General features: G+C 40.6%; 1 protein-coding gene across 2 annotated transcripts in view; it reads right to left on the bottom strand.

The window, feature by feature from the left end:
* The window catches only part of TXNDC11 (thioredoxin domain containing 11), a 101,544-nt gene extending 77,949 nt beyond the window's left edge, over positions 1 to 23,595 (bottom strand). The window contains exons 1-4 of one of the 2 annotated variants that reach the window (XM_048868063.2): positions 23,041 to 23,595; positions 13,054 to 13,270; positions 10,350 to 10,447; positions 7,838 to 7,967 (exon numbers count right to left, since the gene is read on the bottom strand). In XM_048868063.2, the coding sequence (XP_048724020.1) occupies positions 7,838 to 7,967; positions 10,350 to 10,447; positions 13,054 to 13,270; positions 23,041 to 23,180 (585 nt within the window). In that variant the 5' untranslated portion in view covers positions 23,181 to 23,595. Of the gene's footprint in view, positions 1 to 7,837; positions 7,968 to 10,349; positions 10,448 to 13,053; positions 13,271 to 23,040 lie in introns of those variants that run through there. The other variant, XM_048868064.2, reaches the window with a different exon arrangement.
* Between the last annotated feature and the right edge of the window lie 456 nt (positions 23,596 to 24,051).

Raw genomic sequence — 24,051 nt, 5'->3', positions numbered from 1 at the left:
TATCTGTTATCCTGCTCAGCTTTTCCCACAGTTCCGGGTGCTTCAATCCCTCCCACAAAATCGCCTCCGTAATTTCAGGCGAAAAAGGAGGGACTTGCCAGATGCTAAATGGTATGTGGATAACATAAGCCCCCTAATTTGGGAAGAAGCTGTTGGCATTTCTTTAGTCCCAGTAAGGGGGGTAATCCACCATGCAAAAAGGCTTTTAAGGTTACAAGCGGTGGTTGAGATCATGGCCAATGAAACAGGAGAGAGCTTAAAAGCTCTAGCCAAAGAAGCAGGAGCGGTCCGACAAGTGGCCCTCCAAAACCGTCGGGCATTAGATATAATACTGGCAGCCAAAGGAGGGACCTGTGCTCTAATTGGAACAGAATGCTCTGCATACATACCTGATAATACTAATGAGGTAATAAATCGTGCTAGCCATCTGGAGCAAATTGCATACCTTCCCCACGAAGAACCAAGTTCCTTGTGGAAATGGATAAGTAACTTATTCAATTTCTCTAGTCTGGGAAACTGGTTGTTTCAAGGAATCCTGACTATCCTATTTGGAATTCTAATAATCTTTATGTGTTTTCAATTGATTTCTTGTTGTATCCAAAACTGCACAAGACACACCATCCATCAGGTTACCCCTAACCAGAGTGCTAATCTAATGTTGTTAAATGTCACCAGTGAAAGTAATGAAAAAGAACGATTGATGCATGGAATCCAGTAAGTCATTGGTCATGGGCGTAGCCTTGACCAAAAAGGGGGGATTGTGGAAGTATAACGTTGTATAAGGGGACATGCCAAAACATGTTACAAAGTATCTGAGGGAGCACATGTAGGGACAGTTAGCTTTTGAATGGAGAAGCAATTAAGATAGAGCCAGCACGTCTAAGAAGCAGGCATCAGAATGGAAGGTGTGAAGGGCAATTAGTTAAGTTAACTGGAAGCTGTTAAAGGAGATTGTTAAGGGTGGCAGGTAATTGAAGATATCTGACTGGTCTCAGGGATCTCGAAAGGTGGTGACTAAAATCTTTTTCTTCTTTTGTCTGTAACTTCTCTGTAACTTGTTCTCCAAAAAAACTGTATAAATTAAAAGACAAGCCCCACTCGGGGAGCTCACTTCTAAATGTATTAGCAGAGCAGCTTTGCTAATAAAACAGAGTGGTCTGATAAATTTTGAGTCTGAGTCAAACTTTGACAACACTGTAGGGTTGAGTTCTAGCTATAAAAAGCTGGAAATCAAAATGACTCCTGATTAGTCATAGTAAAAATTTGGTTTCTTCTTACTACAAGAAATTAACATTTTAGCATGTAAAAGATGAGAGTCAACACAAGAGGTTAGCCAAAAAAGGCGCACTGTTAAGAGAGGAAATCCATAGAAATCTGCTCATGTTTCCTGTTCTCCAAACCAAAACACACATGCCTCAGGATAGAGATTCTCCAACTTTTTCACAGAGTTATCATCATCATAATTCAGAAGTTATTTCAGGGACCCCATCCTCTCCCATTCACAGCTGCACATTGTCCCTGGGCTTACATGGAAAAGCAATTTTAGAAAAATAATTATAAGTATTTTACTGCTTTTCAATGTGGCAAAATTTGAATCAGACTGTCTATTTTTGTTTTTAAATCCATCTTCCCCTCCTAACTGATCTGTTCCTCTCTCACCCTCTGCTTTCCTGAACATTTCCAGGTGTTCTGGGTTTCCTCTGCACTGCAAATGCTGCCCAGCCATCTGGTCCTTTTCTCTTCCCACTACCTAAACTTATGGCATACCTATCCAATTCCGTTCTTCTCTACTCTTGCCTCTTCCACTTGTGGCTGACAGCTTCAATCTCACTGGTGCTCTAGTTGCTGGAGTTGGCTGCTATTTCCCCCTCTTCACCATAACAGTTGTCTTTAGTAGCGGCAGGAGTCACAAGACAGCTGACATAGTGCTTGGAGACCATTCATTTAGCCAACAAAGGAGACCTATTTTTTAGTCCCCTTTACACTGGAACCAACAAGGATTTGTTTTCTCTGTTATAAGAGACTGTTCTATAAAAACAGAATGTGCCAGATGTAAAATAAACATTGCTGACTTTGCAAGGACATAGAAGAGTTTTGAAAGTGGGAGAGAAAAGAGTTTGAATGTGCACTAAAAATATAAATGATGTTTAACAGCTAAATATAATTATTTTAAAAAGAATACCTTGTATTTCTTATGGCTTCTTCCACTGGAGGATAGCAAAGTACCTTACATACATTAATTAAATCCCAGAAGCCATCAGGAGGTAGGTAAAAATTACTATTCATTTCAAAATGACAAAACTGAGGAAAAGAGTTGCCCAGCGTCACACAGTAAATCAGGCGCAGAAACAGGGATAGATGTAGGTAACTCCTGACTATCACTTCTTTGCTCAAAACACAAAGCAACACTGCTATGCATGAATTTAAAAGGTTAGAACAATATTAGCCCTAAAAAAATTAAAGAAGAGAGAAGGGAAAAAAAGCTTTTTTCTTCTTTAAATAAAAAAAGAGGAGGATATATGTATTATCTATAAAGACGACTCCCAATTTTTCAGCCATCACAATCAAAAGTCAAGATAATCACCTTTTAAAAGTTAAAAGAATAGCCCCATTCATTTATATAGACTATGTCTGCCAATATCAGTGCACATTTCTCACTGTGGCATTATCATTTTTACTGCAAAAACTGTAAATAAAAAGTTCAAAAAAGGAGAAAGACAAATAAGAATCTGTGTTTGCACAATTACTGGAGCTCAAAAACAGCAGTTTGTCCTTTTAAAAGGAAAATAAGCCTTCATGAAGTGCAACTAACGTATCTGTCAGAAAAGAAAAAAGAATTTGCCACCAAAGTTCAGTTTCACCAATGCCACCCACGGCTTTGTCATTTCAGTTTAACTACTGCAATTCCCCCTGTTCTGGGCTGTCACAATGCAACCCTATGTCTTGCAGCCAGTGCAAAATGACATAACATGTCTGATACCAGAGGCGACCATTAGAAAATATCTTATGCCCAACTTGCATGCCTTGCAGTGGCTGCCATTTAGACCAACACATGAATCACAAACTTAGATTCTGCAAAGGAATTCATGTCAACATATGGATCTGCTTTTAGCAATCCCTTTACAAGATGAGGGCTTTATTTCCTGATGTATAATCCCTTAAACAGTATGGGATCTAGACACCCCATAGACCCTCCTCCTATTCACTGTCCTTCTCAGGCTTTGGGCTCTTCCTCAGGACATCTCCAGGTACCATGAATCAGAAGTAATCCAAAAGTCTTTAAAAAAAAACAAGGAGTACTTGTGCACCTTAGAAACTAAAATTTATTTGGGAATAAGTTTTCATGAGCTAAAACCCACTTCATCAGATGGATTTTAGCCCATGAAAGCTTATGTCCAAATAAATTGGTTAGTCTCTAAGGTGCCACAAGTACTCCTCATTGTTTTTGCTGATACACACTAACATGACTACCACTCTGAAACCAAAAGTCTTTGTTTGCCTGGTGTTTCAAGTTGCATCATGCTTTGTTTTGAAGATATAACATTCTTTCAACTCATCCAGCTGAAGATCCTTCCCCGTGCATCAATCTTATAGCATACAGGTTCTTTCTTACACATATCAGACTGCAAAACAGAAAATTGTTCTCGACCTAAAGTATTTGACAACTGTACTTGTCTAAACTTTAGAGCACATTTTGTACAACCTAGCATTTTGATATAAGCAATGGCTACCTGAGGCTGCTTTTATGTTTCAGAGAAACAATCACAAATGTTATCTCAATAGAATAAGTGATATTTTTAAATACAGCCCAATTTTAAGAGCATCTGTCAGTATCCTAGAACTCAAGGGCCCATTTTGTTTTTAGAAAGATAATTACATACGTCTATCAAACCTTACCAATTTAGAGGTATTCTTAAGACTATGTTGGATGCCCTCACCCAGAAAGGCAAAGTTGCCAGTTGTACCCTCAGAAAGCAAAAGAAGAATCAAGCATCACAAACAGAGTTGCATTTCTTTCATGCAAACCTGTGTAATTTCATAGCTACTCAACTGATTAAGAAGTGTAACTGCTTCATCTACCTTAGTAATACATACTACTGACAGGTTCACTTCATTTTGCACCCAATGAAGTGAGCTGTAGCTCATGAAAGCTTATGCTCAAATAAATTGGTTAGTCTCTAAGGTGCCACAAGTACTCCTTTTCTTTTTGCGAATACAGACTAACACGGCTGCTACTCTGAAACTTCATTTTAAATATGTCATGATGTGAAAAACTGCTAGTTATATAGTTGTGACAACAGACCTCAAGAATGTACTACAGCACTTTCATTAACCAAAAAGGAAGGTGTCTCAGACAAAAAAAAAAGGAAAGCTTTTGCTAGTATGCATAGCAGCTAGTGTAACAGACTCAGTTTAACAGCTGACAGATTCATTTTATTTCTGTAAGTGGTCTCGGTGCCACTAGATGGGACAGAACACCACACCCAGAAGGTGTGTAGGTTACACTAGCACTAGATCAACTCACAATCTCTATCCATTTCTGATGCTACTACATTGTAAAAAGACTGTTAAATCATGAAGTCTTCTTGCCCTTAGTATTAGATGAGCTATGGTAAACCAGTGGTTCTCAACCAGCGGTACACGTACTCCTGGGGGTATGCAGAGGTCTTCCAGGGCTACATCAACTCATCTAAATATTTGCCTCGTTTTACAACATGCTATATAAAAAAGCACTAGCGAAATCAGTACAAACTAAATTTTCATACAATGACTTGTTTATACTGCTCTATATACTATACGCTGAAATGTAAGTACTGTATTTATATTCCAGTGGATTTTTTTTATAATTACATGGTAAAATGAGAAAGTAAGCAATTTTTCAGTAATAGTGTACTGTGACACTTTTGTATTTTTATGTCTGATTTTGTAAGCAAGTAGTTTTTAAATGAGATGACACTTGGGGGTACATGAGACAAATCAGACTCCTAGAAGGGGTACAGTAGTCTGTAAAGATTGAGAGCCACTGTGTTAAACCACATGACTACAATAAATTAAATGTATAAAAAGTTGGATTTAAATGAATAAAACAAGGAAATTCAGGCAAAAAAAAAAAAAAAAGGCAATCCTCAAGCAATCACAAACTCACCCCATAGCATCTAGAGAAAGAAGTATTGCAACACTGAACAGACAATATATATAGCTTCATCCAGCCTTGTGGCACTCCCCTGAAAGACCTAAGTACAACAGAGTGAGTTAAGGAAAGAGGGTTAGGTTGAACTCTAAATTTAATTCCTTTTGTAGATGTAAGTGACTCCGGCAAAACTATCTTTCCCAGAATATACACACACACTTACTTCCATGCATCACTGTTTCACTTTTAATCCATACCTTTCTGCTTTGAGAACTGTTTTCAGAGACAGCAAGACCCAACCAGAGTACATTATCACATCTTGGAAGGTATGTTATTCGGTTGTACAGACATAATGGCATAGTAAAGAGCCATATCAAAGAAATTATGCACGAGAGGTACCACTTTCAAAACTTGTCATTTTGGAGATCTGCTTGTTTAAAGTACTAGTCCACATTATTTTCTCCTCCCTCTAACCCATACTGTATGTACAATATACACTGATGTCATGGTCTTCCAAGTACTCTTCGGGGCTGTTCTCATATTCACTATGTAGGACAATCTTTTATTAACTTCGGTTAGCGTCTGGCCTGAATAAGGGATAAGGCATTCAACTGTTAAGAGACTACTTGATGTGATTAAAGGAATTCTGACTGGATTTGATCCTTATTTTGATGGTACTGAAATCTGAAACTTTAAACCAGTGGCACATTAATAATCTAAGATTTAATTTAAAAAAAAAAAAAAAAACACTCTTGCCCTCTTGGTTGTGAAGAAAATCTTCCAAACATGAATCAAGTGTAACAGATGCTATGATGTCCACCTCAATTGATGGACTACTTGAAAAAAATGAGGATGACGGTTGTGAATCCCCACCACCCACTGATTTCATTGAGACAAGTGCTAAAACTCAATGAAATGTTACTGTCCACATTAAACATTTCATTGTTGACCATCTGTGGGAGCAAACCCAAATAGTGTGGAAAAATGTTGCTGCAGAGAAGAAAATACAGAGGGAAGGCCAGAGGAAACACACAAAGAAAAAGGGAAAAACTGGAAAAAAAGGAGCATGGGGAAAGAAGATAATCAAAGGGCAGAAGAAGCCATAATCCTATAAGGGGAGTATATTTTCCCACTGAATGGCACCACATGTGACAATAAGGAATTGAACAAATAGAAATAATGATAACTAAAAGTTTACTTACTACATAAAAGCCACATGCCATCCTTGATCTCTGTGCAAAACTTCCCTATAACATTCCACTATGGACTGAGAAGAGAATGTAGCCCTAACTTTTACTGTAATCCACGGACCATAATGGTGGGCTGGTAGTGAGGGAAGACAGGCAGCATGACCAAAAGATTAAGCCATGCCCCAAGTGTCTGCTGAGACAACGATGGACAGCAGGGACAAGGAGCCTTTTATTAGTCAAGGCCTGCATCCTGCTGGGAGCAAGAGAGACTAGGGTGGCAGCTGCAATAAAGAGGGGCGCTCAGCAGCTCCCATTTTGCAGCAGCACATACAACAAACATATGGGGGCTCCACATTAGTCAGAGGCACTCCAGAATTCTTCAGAGGAGTAACAGTAGCATCAGCAGGGACTTCTCACCCCACTGCTTCCTGACCTCATTGGAAACCTCAAATTTGAACTAGTCAAATTTCACATTTTGTTGACTGTTTTTTGCTCTTGCTTCTCTCTAACGAAACCTCCTTTGCATTAGGACCTTACTTTCTGGCCACCACACTCCCCACGCCATCAAAACTACCCCACTCGCTATTTTCCCATCTCCATTTTCCTCTTCCTCCCCACACTTAGTCTCAGACTTCCCTGCTGTCCATCAGGCCTCCTATGTACATCAAATCCATGCTCTATTTATCAATCCTCTTGTCTCTCCCACAATCTTCCCATATACAGAAACAAAAAAAAGCAACTAAAATGACATGTGCAAATCATCACCCAGACAACTTTGCTTGCATATAGTATCTCTTTTCCCTGGCCTTCATTTGTATGTCTTTTTAGACTGCACACTCTTCAAAGCAGGGACCATGTTTTAATGTGCGTTTGGAAAGCAACCTACCACATTTTGGGCACTGTCACAGTGTAAGTAAACACCAGAACCTGAAAGCTAGTCAAACACAATGCAACACCCCCTGATGTGGATTAAAAGTGTGAAGTTATACTATAAACAAATATAGATTATCAAGTAGTGAAGAATTCGTTTGTCTCTAGAAGCCAGTTATTCATTTGATTTAATGTGAGCTTTTACTTGACTGATATTCTCATTTATTAGAAATTTGTAATATTACTTTGACTTCTATTTTAAACATTAATTCTATTATTCATCCTTTGACTGCAATCTAAACTTAAACTGTAAACTCTTTGGGGCAAAGACTATACAACACCTCATACAGAGGAATCACATTCTTAATTGTAGTCTCTAGACACTACTTTAATACAAATTAATAATCATAAACTAGGGAAACACTGAAATTCATATAATGCAGGAAATATGTAGTCAGTGTATTAGGAACTGGTATTTTTGGTCTGTTATTTCACGTGTTATACTTGTAAGAACACTTGAGATGCACTGCAGGTTTCTGAGACCCTGAAAAAACCTAGTGATTTGGAGAAGGTCAGATTTAATCCTGAAACAAATCAAACCCTTTCAGAACCACAAATGGTAAAACTAGACAAGAGAGACAAGTACCTCATAATATGAGAGGAAATCTAGTAATTTTGATCGAGACGAGATGTAGAGTAGTGGTGTCATCACCCGGCGAACAAACTTTTCAATATAAACAGCACTCATAGGGCCTTTGTATTCAATTGGTCCAAAACTAGTACCAAAAAAATAATAATACATTAAGATGAAGGTTAAGCTGCAAACACTAAATTAACAATGGAGTCCCTGGCTGGGAGTAATACACAGACACCATGCTCAGTCCCTAGAGAGCAGAGGATGTTCCTAGTGCTGATTAAGAGTAAATTCTGTAGCTGATAGAGTATCAGTGTTAAGGGACTAGAAGTGAGACCTATTCAGAATTTACTTACTGAAATAACAGAGACTCCGATAAAGAGCCTATGATTGTGTGTGATAGTAAGGATCTGGGAATTAAGACAATCTACGAGTCTTATTAAAAAAAAAAGTTGATAAAAGATAGGCAAAAATTTACAAAATGGCCTAATTAGAATGTGGAGCAATAGGCCATTCTGCTTTGTCAATACACCTCAATAGACACACATGACAGCAAAAAATACAGATTTAAAAAATCCTTGAGGATTAAAAAAGAAAACAACAAAGAATTAAACTAGACAGGTGCAAATACTGCTACTCCATCACACAAATGATGCAAGAATGAAGTAGGCTTTCACAAGTGGCACTCTGTTAACTGCCATCTGATTAGATTTAACATCACACTGAACAATGAAATAAATCAGTCAAAAGAAAGTTAGGTGTAGTACTTAAAAGCATAAAGTGTAGTCTTAACTCTCCCAGTTGCATTCCCTCTGTGGGAGTCACTTAGAACCTTGATGTAGTTTTGCACATAATTATATGTAATATATATAACATTATAAGAAAAATATTACTCTGCATTAAAAGATACCATGTATTCATACAGATTGAATTGTTCCAGAGGCAGTCCACCAGATCATGTCAACTGATATTATTACAGCTCTTGGGATTATTAGCAACATGCATGATATCAGCACACAGGAACATTATTATGTAATGCATAGGTCAGAAAAATTGATGGAAAAATATTACTCTGCATGCACAACATACAATTTTAGAAGTTCAACACCTTGGGAGAGGTAGAGGAGTCCATCCACACAGCATAAGCAATTCAAGCACACTAATCTATAATGACCTGTAAAGTGGTGTGTGTTGTTTGTTTGGGAATTTTATTTTTAAACACACACTTATACATAAAATGAAGAGTCTAAGCAAAAATCTGCTACACTAATTAATTTTGCACCCTCCTAAGTACAAAGACCACACTAATCCAAATCATACTGTGGAGAAAATATGCTGTAGAGCTTAACATGTAACTATCTGAGGGCTGGTAAATACAAACAAAAGGAAATAACTAAATCAGTTGTAACTGAAACCTTTTATTATTTTGGTGCAACTTTCTACGTGGACCCTCATATCAATTTAAACCTGGCTTATATTGATTTAGTTTGTACTGATAAATTTACAGACTCAAGATCAATCAATGATGTGTGTCGATTTCAGAGTTTGCACTAATTTAACTAAATCAGTTCTTATACCGTTTTAAGTTATTTCAGTGCAACCTGTGTATGTAGTCAGCTGAAATTCAGGGCTTGTCAGCAAATTTCAGCATTCTCCCCTCATCTACATAAAATGAGTTGAGAATTGAAGCATTAGTAAACATGCGCAAATAAAACAATGTTGTACAGTTTACATGATTAGTTGACTACTCAAGGGAGAAATGCTGGACTGGAAAAGACGGGGAGCCACAGTGCAAGACTAAGGCGCACAGGTAGAAATAGATGTGGGAGACTGCACAGCACCTGCCTCCACTGAGACTAGTGTCAGGCAACATGCTCAGTGTTATGCTCAGTGCCTTATTTTCAAGTTCAGACAAAAATCAAAAAAGAAAAGATGTAAAGGGACACTAAGGATGCCAAACTTTCACTGCATAACACTGGTAGAGGCCCCAGTTCAGAAAAAGACCTAAGCATCTGCTTAATTAAGTACATGCTTAAACCCCACTGACTTTAGTGGGACTTAAGCACGTAAGTGCTGTCCTCAGTAGGGGTGCTTTCCTGAATTGAGACCAAATGATGCTACCCACCCCCAAAGCAAGCAGGAAATATTAAAAATAAAACAAAATGATATAGGTCCAAATTCTTGAATCCTCATCTGAGGCAAACCTCCCACTGAAGTCAATGGGAATTTTGCTTAAGGACAAAACAATGGACAGGCTTTAGCCTAAGTGACTATTCACAAGAGGTGAAATTCAGCTATGACCAAAGGGCAGCACAAGGCCTATGAATCACTTAAGTCCCATTCAGACCCTGTGGCGGTGTAACTAGTTCACAGGTTTTCTGCTGGGCCTCTGCACAGGGATGAACTTCAGCTCGCAGCCCCTCTGACACACCAATGTATTACAAACCGCATCCTTGATATTTTTATGATATTCTGTCTACCAGCAATCTAAAATGCAGATAAATCGCATTTGTGAAACTCTTACCTCCGATGGTACAAATATATCACAGGAAAATAAAAGAAATGTTTCTGTTTCCTGCATTTCCCCTGGTTCCACCAGCAGTTAACTGCCACAAACAGCACCTGCAGAACAGACAAAAGGTACAAAACACATCAAAATGACTTGCTCTAGCCTGTGCTGACTGGCTGTTTGCTGCAAGCCTCTTTCTCCCCTGCCCTCCAAAATCTCTTCATCTCAGGGTCACACCACAATTTCCCCTCTTACCCTCTTTTCTATTCCCCTCCACCTCTCCCTTCAATGTCCCCTCTCTCTTCACTTTTCTTTCCATTTATCTTATCCTCTCCTAACTAAATCCATAAGCAAAATTAAAACAAAAACAAAAAAAAATCAAGAAACTGACATAACATTTGTTGCCATCTCATGTTCCCTCTGTTGTTATACCCCTTCTACCACACTGTCTTTGTTTTGTCTAGTTAGATTGTAAGCTCTTCAGGGCAACAACTGTTCACAGAGTGTTTGTACGTTACGTCATTGATAGGTCTTTAAGCACTACTGCAATAAATGATTAACAATAATAATTAACTATCAAATAAAAATTTCAAACATAATTACCAAAATCCAAGATAGATGTGGTATGTGACTTTGTTTCTTTTCTGAAAAATGCTATGCTCTAGTTTTTTACTTCTATAACTGTGTCAAACAACCTGACCTTCTAAAAAAAAGGCAAATCCAATAATTGCACTGATTAACACAGGTGCTATACACAGCTGCTATATAAAATGCACATGCAATGGACTACTGTCCAAACAATGTATAGACAATTTATGCAACTAACTGGAATTGCATCTGTAAATCCCCACCCACTGATTGGGAATATACCCTCTGAAACACAGACAGTGTAGCAATTGATTGTTATATGATTTCACCTCTCTAATTTTGTTTAAATAATACAAAGGCAAAACATAAAAATAGAGCTGAAATCGCACGAACAATGAATGCCTCACTGTTAAGGGATAGGAACAGGAGCAGCAATAAGTGTTAAAAGACCCTCAACAGGATTTTATAAATACATAGTCTGGGGCACCTCCTGCCTGGCAGAAGTTCTCTCTCTGCCTCCCACCACCACATAATGCAAACCTATGTTAAAAACATTGTGGACTGAGCTCTTCTAAAGAATCCAGGTTTCTGCTGCACTACTTCTTCTGTATACTCTGCTCACAATTTCACATGCAGTATCTCACAGTGCACAGCAAAGAGCTCAGCAATGAACAAAACAAGCACCGTATTGTTCAAAGATTCAGAGGAGTACCAATTGAAGTTTCCAAAAAGGTGAAATATACTCTTTAAAAAAAAAGAATCAACTATTTCTTGTTGTTTGGAAAGACAGAAAGGGAATGATCCAAAGCAAGATGGAACTGGATTTTAGGTATTGATATTTAAGTAAATTTAGAAATGGTGACTTATTTCTAGACCATTCTGAGCAGAGTAGAAAAGTAATAATTAAACTTTAAAAAAAGTAGAAGAAACAGCACTCAACTGGAAGGTAAGCATACAGAAGAAGACATTAGTATGTATTAAAAGGTGTTATGCATATAACCAACACAATCACTGGTTGGTTTTCAGTCAAGCTGACCAGGCCCTCATCATGTTTACCTGTTTCTGTTCACTATAGTTAAGGTTAAACAATGTTTCCATTTTAAACCACCTCTTTTCATATGATATTCATTTCAGGAAAAATTCACCTCTTGGATCTCGTATATTGAAAGATTGAACATATGTCCAAAATCCCTTCCTCATAATGAAACCTCCTTCGCGACTTCTCTAGGGGATAGAAGAACCACACTCTCTCTCCACCATCTTGAAGGCACAGAGGTTGCCTCTAGAAAAATATGCACTTGGGAGACTGTTTCAGTCACACGCAGATTATTAAAACCCTTCAGAAAAAGTCCAGAGCACGCTCCCACCCTTCCCCCCAAAATTAAGGAGAACCTGAGCCCATTACCAGTTCTACACTACAGACCTTACAGCAGCACAGCTGTACCGCTTCAGCTGTGCCACTGTAAGCTCTTCTGTGTAGTCGATCTATGCCGACATAATTAAACCACCCCCAACAAGTGGCGGTAGCTATGTCTGCAAGAGAGCGTCTCCCGCCAACATAACACTATCCACACCAGCGCTTTTGTTGGTGAAACTTATGTTGGTCAGTGGGGTGTTTTTTTTTTTCACATCCCAGCCAACGAAAGTTTTGCCAAAAAATGTGCTAGTGTAGACAAAGCCCTAAGTCTGCAGTAATTTGCACTCATTTCCTATGCTGTGGCATGAAACCCACTGATAGGAGTTTTAGGACAGCTGAAGGCATGAAGTGTCCAGAAGCTGAGTAGCAGTGTAAAGACAGAGGGAACTCTGGATTCCATAGGATTCAAGTGTTTGGGAGGTTAGGAGCTGCCGCTTCTGCACAAAGGCAACCCCCGGTCCCGTTTCAAGAATTATGAGAAAATTCTATTAGTTGAAATTCACACAGTTTCCCTCCTAGAAGTGGGAATAAAACATATGTGAGAGAATGGGGACCAGGGATTTTCTGCATTTAATTTAAAAATTAAGAGGACAGGCTAAACATAAGCATCTAGGTCCCGCTGACTTCCCATGGGATGCTCAGAGAAAGGCAGAGATTGGAAATGAATGAAGGCCAACTAAGCCATTTTTTAATCAACATCTTTACTGGAATTACCTGGTCTGCCAATCTGCTTGCCACTTGTTCAATTTCTTCCCTTGCTGCAATGGACTGTCCACACCATGGGGCATAGAAAAAATACAGTACAACTTCAGAATCTTGGCGAATGTAATCTGCGTAGTCCAGTTGCCCCCGAAAAAGATCAAGGACTGGGGATCTTGAGGAGAAGAAATTAACTGGAACCTTCGCTGCCATTGTTACATCTTTTGCTCGGCTAAGGGAAAGAAAAAGAAAGTACTTAGACAACATAATGCAGCACCAAAAAATATGTAAACATTCCAAAACACTTGTTTACTGAAGCCTAGCAAAGGTTATGGAATGACAAAAATCTTCAAAATTGATCCAAATGACAAAAATTTATATTATCTGGGTTAGTCCTATGACATGTCATAAAACATAGGCTTTAAGAAATAAACACTATCAGACATATTCTTGTGCGTTACGTCGTAGTGGTAATGGGGGTTAATTCAGGAGTGTGTCAGTGGGCCTCATCTTTATAGGTTGTTTGGACCTCACAGCCACTTGAGAGAAAATTTTGTGTACTTTTTATGTATTTTTTGAGAAACTAAACAAGCAAATATAAAGCTAATAAATTTGCTACACTTCCCTAAGACACTAAACAATGCAATAATCAAATTGAGGTTATCATGGAGAACAGATGAATTAATCAAGGAATTGACAACAGTATAAACTGATATTAATAATTTAACAAAAACAGACTGAGAAACAAATTATTGCATGAACACAATCAATAATCAAATCATGAAACCAATGTAGCACAAAATGAATCCTAATACACACAAATCCTTAAATTCTCAAAGGAGGAATAGCATCTCTCTTTAGCGTAAGAAATAACCAGCATAAGAGGTTTATTTGGCATTCTTCCCTGGCCTCCTCCTGTTTTAACTCTTGTACCTTAGGTGATAAGAGAACAGACACTAGTCAAAGTTTTGTGATGTAATATTTTTACAGACATAGCTGTTATTTTACATTTAGCTGGTCTTCTAAATGTTCAGTATTTCTTTCTTCTATATTGTATTCTGAAGGAGTAATTAATATGTTTTACTTATTACAACTTTGTATTTTGTAAAATGTTTGCTATAGCTTATTTCATTGCAAACTCAGAACTAATCATTGAAGAGGCCAAAATTCATACAGGGCAAAACAGACACATCTCATTTTAAATGTGAAGGTACTGTCAACACACCACTGTCTGGGCATAAATCTTATTTAAAGAAAATAACAGCCACCGGGACAAATTCACTTTCTTAAAGAGAACTGGGTTTGACTCAAAATACCATTTTAAATGGAGTAAAAATACATAGCAAACTGTTCTCTCAAGCAAACAACCAAGCAATCTAATCTCATCCCTTCCTCCTATATTGACAAATCTCTATTTAAAATTTAGATTACACTTTCTCTTATTTGGGATTTATTCTAGAATAAAGTTTATATTGAGCAATGATTAATTTACCAAACCTTACTTTTATAAGAATTAAAAAAAGAAACACACAAGCAGAATCTTAAAGATAAGAAAAAGCACTCTAGAGTTCACTGTCAGCTCATACCTCTAACTAAAACGGAAAACCTTTTCTATTTATCCCTTAATACTTATACTACTTTGTGTTCTCCTTGATGATTTGTAAGTTATTCTTTTGATTGCAAGTTTTTCATTTCTAAAAACAAGCATTCCTCATTAAAACAGTTAAGGAATTATAAAGTAGAAAATGACATACTCTAGCTAAAAGCACAGTACCAAAAATGTTATGTTACATCTGCTTAGAGCTTTTGTTATTGAAAACTTCGGAAGCTGCTTGAATGCACAGATATTTATATTAACTGGGGAATTAATTGCTGTTCTAATGCAACTAACTCACCATACTTAGGAAGATGCAAAAACGGTCCTGAAGGATGGTTTCATATAAGAAGATACATTTTGGAGAGACTATTTTAATAGTAGACTAATAACTCAGTAGAGCAATGCTGATTTAAACCAGCTGTGATTCAATCCCTACATGCTTATACTCATTCAAAAAAGCCTTCAAGTACTCAAATATTTTTGGAACTAAACTGACATTTAGAAAATGGACTGAAGACAAAAGTTAGGTATTTAAAGAGATCTTAAAAGCCATTTTTAATCAAGACAGCATTACAAATGTTGACATGAACTGATGAATCCTATTACGTAGGTATGAGCCAAAGAAGTGACTGAGTCCAGCTCATAAGGCGATAAACCAGTAAAGAAGTGATGAACAAAATCGCTTGAGATATGTGTTAACTTTGAGAAAGTGGTTAAAAATTGCCTTCACATCTCTTGCAATTTACAACAGAGAAGCTAAGTCCACAGCAGAGGACTAAACACACACGGTGAAGAAAGAGAGAGAAAAGCATTACAGAATGAGAGATGCCCAGAGCAAAAGCAGCAGTACCTGCAGCCCACAGGAAGGAACAGCAAGAACCCAAAAGCCAGGAAGAAATCTTAAACCCTGCAAGATTCCATCACCAACCCTAAAGTTTCAGTTGATACATGCAGTCTTGCATAAACACTGACAAGGCTTAGGTTAACTTTATTACTGAAATTGATTTTTACTTCAGTATTGACATATTGTTGGATCTTGACGTTTATTAATAGCTTCTTCTGTTAAACTTTGAATATCTGAACACCATATTCTTGGTATTGCTGACCAAGCTAAATCTTTTAATTTAAGATCTCTGGACTGGGTCTTCAGTTGATGTAAATCAGCATAGTTCTACTGACTTCAATAGAGCTATGCTGATTTATAACTGAGGATCCATCCTCAATTTTAATTAACTGCCTGTCGCAGATCACTAATTAAATGAAGTGAGGGTTTAAAGAGATTTTAAATTGAGATTTTAAGCAAATACTATTAAAGTGTCTTATTTTAAATGACTGAACAAGAGCTCTCCTCTCAGTTACTGAATTTCACAGTATTTACCATTGTCTATTCATAAACTGATTTAGTTGATCTGTGATAAAACAAACAGGATTCACCTTTAAACAATCTTTCTTTTCCATCAACACTCTGTCAGGATTATTTGTGATAAGTACTCATGGTCCTCCTATTATTTTGGGGGTATATTAACTTCTGCTTTAGCTTTCCTAGAGAAGAATGTTCCCTACCGGAAGCAGATCTCCTCAGGTAGAAGATGCAATCTCTTATTGGAAACTGTCCACAAGAAAGACATAACAAAAGAGATAGCAGTGGAACTGAACACACTGTTTTAGGTTGTTGTTTTTCTGATAGAATAAATAGCATTACAAACTACTGTCCAGAAACTCTCATATATAGCGCTCTGATCCTGCAAAAACTGTATGTGCTCAGCTTTACTATTGTGCGTACCCAGACTGCTCACGGTCGTACAGTGAAGCACATTTGTAAGTATTTGCAGGACTGTGGCCTAGGTTCTTACTATACTGTAAGAATTCTCAGGGTCAGATTCTCTATCTTTTACATTGGCTTAAATACAAAATAAATGTACTGAGTTACTACAGATTTACACTAGCATAAATGAGATCGGAATCTCACCTGTAAAGTTGTCTTTCTTGCCTAAGTCATGGTATCCCCTAAGCCAGCGGTGGGCAAACTTTTTGGCCCGAGGGCCACATCGGAGTATGGAAATTGTATGGCAGGCCATGAATACTCACGAAATTGGGGGTTGGGGTGTGGGAAGGGGTGAGGGCACCAGCTGGGGGTGCAGGCTCTGGGGTGGGGCTGGGGATGAGGGGTTTGGGGTTCAAGAGGGTGCTCCAGTCTGGGACCGAGGGATTCGGATGGCAAGAGGGGGTACAAGGCTGGGGCACAGGAGTGGGTCAAGGGTAGCAGGCTCTGCGCGGCGCTTACCTCAAGCATCTCCCAGAAGCAACAGCAAGTCCCCCCTCCGGCTCCTACATGAAGGCACGGCCAGGCAGCTCTGCACGCTGCCCTGTCTGCAGGCTCCACCCCTGCAGCTCCCATTGGCCATGGTTCCTGGCCAATGGGAGCTGCGCAGGTGGTGCTTGGGGCAGAGGCAGCATGTAGAGCCCCCTGGCTGCCCCTACACATAGAAGCCAGAGGGGGGGACATGCCACTGCTTCTGGGAGCCAGGCAGAATGGGGCAAGCCTCCTACCCTGCTCCCTGGCTGGAGAGCCAGAGTGGGGCAAGCCCCAAACCCCACTCCCTGGTGGGAGCTTGAGAGCCAAATTAAAACGTCTGGAGGGTCGGATGCAGCCCCCAGGCCATAGTTTGCCCACCCCTGCCCTAAGGTATAGTAAGGGCCTGAGGTGGGATGCACATCTAATATCTTGATGAAAAACAACTATTAGCTAACTATTAAGCCTACTTGTTCTTTGTTTCTCCAGGCCACAATTTTAGTAACCCTGGAATAAAATTATTTTGCACTCAACACACTAACTTAGGCATAAAAAAGCCCTTTTCATGATCACAATTACTCTGCAAAATGTCAAGTTTTTTTAGCACTACACTCACTTTAATTTGTCAAAAGTGTATGAATGGTTCTGCCTGCTTTTATGAAACAGATCCTAAATTTTCTGGGCAGGACTGTGTCTCTTCCCTTCACTCATTTGTATAGTACTGAACACACTACTGGAGTTTAATATTTAGTAATAATCCTCAGTAAATATTTTAAAGTTATGGGAATCCTACGTTTTTATTTAAAAGAAAGTTTTTGGAATTCTAAACAAGAACTTTACAAAATTCAGATTAATGGCCACATATAAGAATCTAAATAGATGATGTCTTTACTATGAAACATATTAACTGATAAGATTGCTCTCTTCAAATGGGGTGCAGGAAAGGTTTTAAACTGTGAGACAATTTAAAATTTAACTAACAAAGGAATAATATTTGGCCAGCCTACAACTGAGGGTGGGGGAGAGCGAGTAAATTTAAAAAAAAAAAAAAATCAATGAAGGATGTTATGATCTGGCAGCTTTTATATTGATTTTCTCTAACTTAATTCCTCATGGGCTTCTGAATACATAGCAAAGTAACTTCTATTTGTTCTCTATTTTAACCATTTCCAAACTACTAGAGGGAAAAGGAGAGCCAGGATCCACAATCATTTCAGTATCAAAAGAATAACAATAAATGCTAGTACCAATGTGAGGGGGTAAGTGAATGGTTGGACCTGAACAACCCGAGATTATACATTTATAATAAGCATGAGGTATACGGAAGAACGTTAGATGAACTGTTATGCAAACACCAGCCCATAAAAATCAGTTTAAACTTTTTGTTTAAAGGTCTGTTTTATCCACCTAATATCTATAGTCTTACACTTAAGACTTTAATCCTGCAAACACATGCATGCTTAACTTTACTGCCACGTGTACTCCCATTGAGTTCAACAGAACTACTCATGGCAGTAAAGTTAAGCACACAAGTGTTTCCAGGATCAAGGCTAAACTTGGACTTTAAACTCTTCAGAGTAGTATATGTTATACAGTGCCGAGCACAATGTGGCCCTCATCTCTAGACACTGAAGAATTTTTTTTAAAATCATATGTAAAGGTTGACACCACTGTCACTCTCTTTTTTACCCTGCCTTTCTCCTAACTTCCAAATGACCACTGCAGCAGCACTGGAGGACCATGCTGGTAGTTCTACTTTTGCAGTTAACACCTCCATAGCAGAGCTGTACTGATCAGAACTGTGTTGCTGGAAACACTATGGCAAAACCACCCACTTTTTTTCCTCCAACAACCCCATATCCAAGAATCCTTTGTCCTGTTTCAGTCCAAAAACAAGCACAATGTTTAACACATTTTTAATCTTTGTTTGCCATATATGACCAAAGTTGGCATTCATATTCAGTATAAATAGTTGTTGTACGATATATTTTAAAGTACAATTTCTACATTAGTACTGAACATCTCATGACTTGCATACTCTCTAAAGCAAGTATATATTCCATATATACAAAAATACATTAAAAGAACATTATTTAAATTGCACAGTCAAGCACTCAAAGATTAGGAAATACCAGATTTATACTTGTCTGTGCAACTTTAATTCACCCTTGTGCACCCAACAGCTGCACTGATTGAAACAAGGTCCTGTGGCAAAAATAGCATGTGAAGATATAATTAAAGACTGTACCATAAAACTTCAACACAAGGGAATAGATTCAAGATTGCACAGACAACCAAAAATCTGACATTTCCTAACTTTTGAATGCTTGATTTTGCATCCTCGGTAACATTCTATTAATGTAGTTTTTCATTTGCGATTTCCTAGGTTTGGGACACTTGGGTATTTTTTAAAATGAATAAAAGTAAAAATAAGGTTATGTGCAACTGTGACAATCTCCCCACCATGCATCAGCAAGAGGATTTGAAAGGTGTGCCTGCAGTGCTGCAGCACAGATTGCTACCCCTTGAGCTTCAGGACTTCAGAAGGGGATAGACTGCTGTGTCCAGGTGCTGATTCCAGGGGAGCCTAGCTGAGGTCTCCTCCCTCCACCTTTCACACCAACAGTTGTGGGGGGAAATAGTTGTGCCATGTGGCATCCCCAGCCACATGCTGCGTCCAGGGATCGTTGGAGGGAGCCCACTCGGCTCTCTCTTTCTACCCTACTCCTGAAGGAGGTAGGAGGGTTCCTGCTATTTGTAGTGTCCCAACAGAGGAACATGAGCTATGTATCGGGCTAAGGTTGTGAGAGGGAGAGGAAAGCCCAGCTCATTCTTTCTCTCTACCCTGCTACAGCAGCTCCAGACGGTCCCAGATGTTTTCAGAACAGTGTGGTGGTGGCCAGGCTTAGAATAATTGCTTTTAGTTATTGTTTTGGCATGCTGCCGAAGTCTTCCTCAGCTGGCGAGATAAAATAAACGGTTATTTTTAATAGTTTATATCTCAACAAAAGCTTAACAGAATTTCAAAGGACAAAAATGGCACTTCTGTATGCACAGGGCTATCTGCCCGGTGAACATCAAAGGTCTGCTGTAAACAATGGAGGTCTGAAAGCTTCTCAGAAGGTAAAGGTCGCAAGAAAGGTGATAAACAATTTAAATATAGGTGTCACTGCCAGCTTCCTATACAGTAAATTTAAATTCTACAGCTATTTACAACAGTTTTCTCTGCAGCCAGAGAGCTACAAATATTTTCATTTTGAATTGAAAGTTTAAGTTCTGTGAAAAAATGTTTACAACCTGTAGCTCCAGAAAGTAGCTTTGAGACCTATCTTGAGACCATGACCCCCCAAGGCTGAGAACCATTACACTATGACAAGCATCAGAAGAGGCATCTGTGCACCCTTCCTTGAGAAACTGTCCTATAGGTAGGGCCCTACCAAATTCATGATCCATTTTGGTCAATTTCATCGTCATAGGAATTTAAAAATCATAACTGTCATGATTTCAGCTATTTAAATCTGAAATTTCACAGTGTTGTAATTCCAGGGGTCCTGACCCAAAAAGGAGTTGGGGGGGGAGGGTCACAAAGTTATTGTGGGGGGGAGGAGGGGTTGTGGTACTGCTTCCCTTACTTCTGCAGTGCTGCTGACGGTGGCACTGCCTTCAGAGCTGGGCAGCTGGAGAGTGGCAGCTGCTGGCCAGGAGCCCAGCTCCGAAGGCAGAGCAACCGCCAGCAGAAGTGCAGAAGCAAGAATGGCATGGTATGGTATGGCCACCCTAAATTCTGCACTGCTGGCTACAGAACTGAGCCCTCAGTAACCAACCGCCACTCTCCGGCCGCCCAGCTCTGAAGGCAACGCCACCACCAGCAGTAGCACAGAAGTAAGGGTGCCATGGTATGGTATTGCCACCCTTACTGCTACGCTGCTGCCTCCAGAGCTGGGCCCTCAGTCAGCAGCCGCCACTCTCTGGCCGTCCAGCTGTGAAGGCAGCGCCACCACCAGCAGTAACACAGAAGTAAGGATGGCATGATAGGTTATTGCCAACCTTACTTCTGCGCTGCTGCTGGTGGGGCTCAGCTTTCAGAGCTAAGTACCCAGCCACCAGCCGCCACTCTCTGGCCACCAGCTCTGAAGGCAGCAATGAAGTAGTAAGGGTGGCCTGGTATGGTATTGTCACCCTTACTTCTGTACTGCTGGTGGTGGGGTACCACCTTCAGAGCCAAGTACCCAGCCACCAGTCACCACTCTCCAGTCACCCAGCTCTGAAGGCAGTACAGAAGTAAGGGCAGCCCCCCTAAAATAACCTTGTAACCGCCCTGCAACTCCCTTTTGAGTCAGAACCCCCAATTTGAGAAACACTGGTCTCCCCCATGAAATCTGTATCATATAGGGTACAAGCACACAAAAGACCAGATTTCATGGTGGGAGACCAGATTTCACAGTCCATGACGCGTTTTTCAAGGCTGTGAATTTGATAGGGCCCTACCAATAGGGGAATTTTTTAAAAAACTGAGACAGGGTAACAGTGGTGGGCATGAAATATACTACCCCCATGCAATTTTAACCCTCAGAGACAGTAAGCAAAATTAGTCACCATCTGACTGTTTGTTGTCCTATGAGTAAAAAAAGAAGTTAGAAGTCTCAGTCCACTGTCTATTGATCTGAACGTCTTCATCATAAAAACCATGATCACATTTCGTACCAGCTGGCAACTTCTTAGAAAAGAAATGAGAGAGTAAACAGACATGGAAGAACTACTATCTCAACATTAGAGGTCCAGGTTGAGACCTCCAGGTCAAATTTAAGTACATTGCGAGAGATGTAAGGAATACTCTACAATGCCACTGTCTGTGCTGTTCTCCATATAGAACACTACAGTTTCTGGTGCTGTAAAGGCAGCAACTTTCCCATGTACCAATTTAAACGCAAGTAATTTTTTTAATGGAAGTCACATTTACATTATTTGAACACTTTTTTGCACTTTCTTTCTCTGGTAACAGCATAATAGAATTACCTTCCTGCCATTAGTTTATATATTTAAATAGATATACTAGGAAAGATCAAAACTTCTAAATATATTTATAGAGCATAAAAAAAATAAAAAACAAAGCAAGTTCTGAGATTGCATTTTGAGTTTCCAAACAAAATTTTAACCACACACAGCAAGATGAAAGCTACATGCACACACACAAGGAACATGTTACCACAAAGATCAAACATGAAGCAAAACTAATTGCATCTAAATCTCCATTACATGTCAAAAGTAGTTAAACAAACTTAGTACTAATCAGGTTTGGACTGAACTTTCTCTCCACAGTATTGTATAATATGGTACATCATGGGGGCTTTTACACCTTCCTCTGAAACGTGGGGTACTGGTCATTGTCAAAGATGGGATACTGGACCACAAGGATTATTGATCTATTCTCAGAGAGCAGTTCCTATGGGACAGAGCTATTAAAACTCATTTTGATTAAATGAATGCATTCAGTCCCTGTGGATAGCAGAAGAATGACATTAAAGCAGCCAGGTTGGTGTACAGAGGAGAGAAGCAGTTGCTTGGTATCCCCTTTATGGCAGAATGTTCCTAACACAATTCTTTATTAAGATACAATGAACGCAGCATGCTATGAAAATGTTTGAGAACCCCTGCATTAGGGAATCCTTGGTGCCTGTCAATGTCCTAGCACGGTTGACACTAATGTCCTTCCAGTGCAAGATCTGAGGGATGACCAGGCCTACCATTAGGTACCTTTGGGTGCACACCAGTACTAATGGGGAAGCTTAGAAATCCCAATATATTCCATTTAAGGCCTCGAGGTATAGGTCAGTGCCCTGAGAACAGCTCTGGGCCTCCCAACTCTGCATACTAAGGCCCCGCAGGGTGCATGTGCCCACAGGAGTCCTCGGCACCCCCCATTTTCTCCTGGAGAGGTTCCCCGGGGTGCGTGCCAGTGCCCAGGGAGCCCTCAACACCCCCATATTCTCCCAACAAGGCTCCTGGGGTGCCTGCCAGCGCCCAGGGGAGCCCACAGCGCCCCCGGAGTGCACGCCAGTGTCCGGAAGCCCACGGCCCGCCCCACGGCCGGGAAGCTCACGGGCCCGGTTACCTGCAGGTGACTTTGAGGGTGACCAGGAGGGCGCAGCCCAGCACGATCGCAGCTCCGCACAGCAGCTCAGGTCTCCGGGACATCTGGGCAGCACGGGACCGAGGGGCAGCGGAGTGGCCGGAGCCTCCGCATAACGACATCACCTCCCAGCCCGGGGCGGGGAGGGGCGGACGAGCGAGGCCGGGCCGCTCGCGCTCGCACACGTCTCCCTACCCCCGGCCTGTCAGGGGCTCCTGGGGCGGGACGGCTGGGGGCGGCTGCCGCGCACGAGCGAACCCAACGCCGCCACGTCTCCTCGCCCGCCCCGGCCCGGGCTCCGCCAGCCAAGGCCCCCAGAGTAGGCGCACACAGGCCCGGCCCTGCGCTGCGGGAGCGCCTGGCTGAGGCCTGCCTATAGCCAAGCGCAGAGCCTGCGACTGAACCGCTGAGAGATCGTGGGGGAGGGAGCCGCACGGGCCCCCCAGCCCCAACTGAGGCCTCCTCGGTCAATAGAAATGGAGGGGAAAGGCGTTAGGAGCGCGCAGGGGGCTGGATGTGGGGTGCGTCGCTGCAGAACCCGGGGGCCTATGGCGGTGCCCACGGCCCCAGCGGTACACGCCTTCTTCCGTTTACCAATGGTTAAAACACGACCGACCCGCCACCAGAGGTGTGGACGGATGCCGTGGCGCGTAGGTGCTGGAACTAGGAGTGCTGGGAATGCTGTAGCACTCCCCTGGCTTGAAGTGGTTCCATCCTATGCAGGGTTTACAGTTTGGTTCAATGGCTTTCAGCACCGCCACTACAAATATTGTTCCCGCACCCCTGCCGCGGCGTGAATCATAGAATATCAGGGTTGGAAGGGACCTCAGGAGGTCATCTAGTCCAACCCCCTGCTCAAAGCAGGACCAATCCCCAATTTTTGACCCAAATGGCCCCCTCAAGGATTGAACCCGCAACCCTGGGTTTAGCAGGCCAATGCTCAAACCACTGAAACTCCTACCACAGCCTTCTTTTCTTGCTTTGTTACTAAAC

The sequence above is a fragment of the Caretta caretta genome, chromosome 10 (assembly GCF_965140235.1).
Source record: "Caretta caretta isolate rCarCar2 chromosome 10, rCarCar1.hap1, whole genome shotgun sequence".
In the NCBI taxonomy this organism is placed as follows: Eukaryota; Metazoa; Chordata; order Testudines; family Cheloniidae; genus Caretta; species Caretta caretta.
The sequence above is the reverse complement of the archived record's forward strand: the minus strand, read 5'-3'. Positions and strand labels throughout refer to the sequence as shown.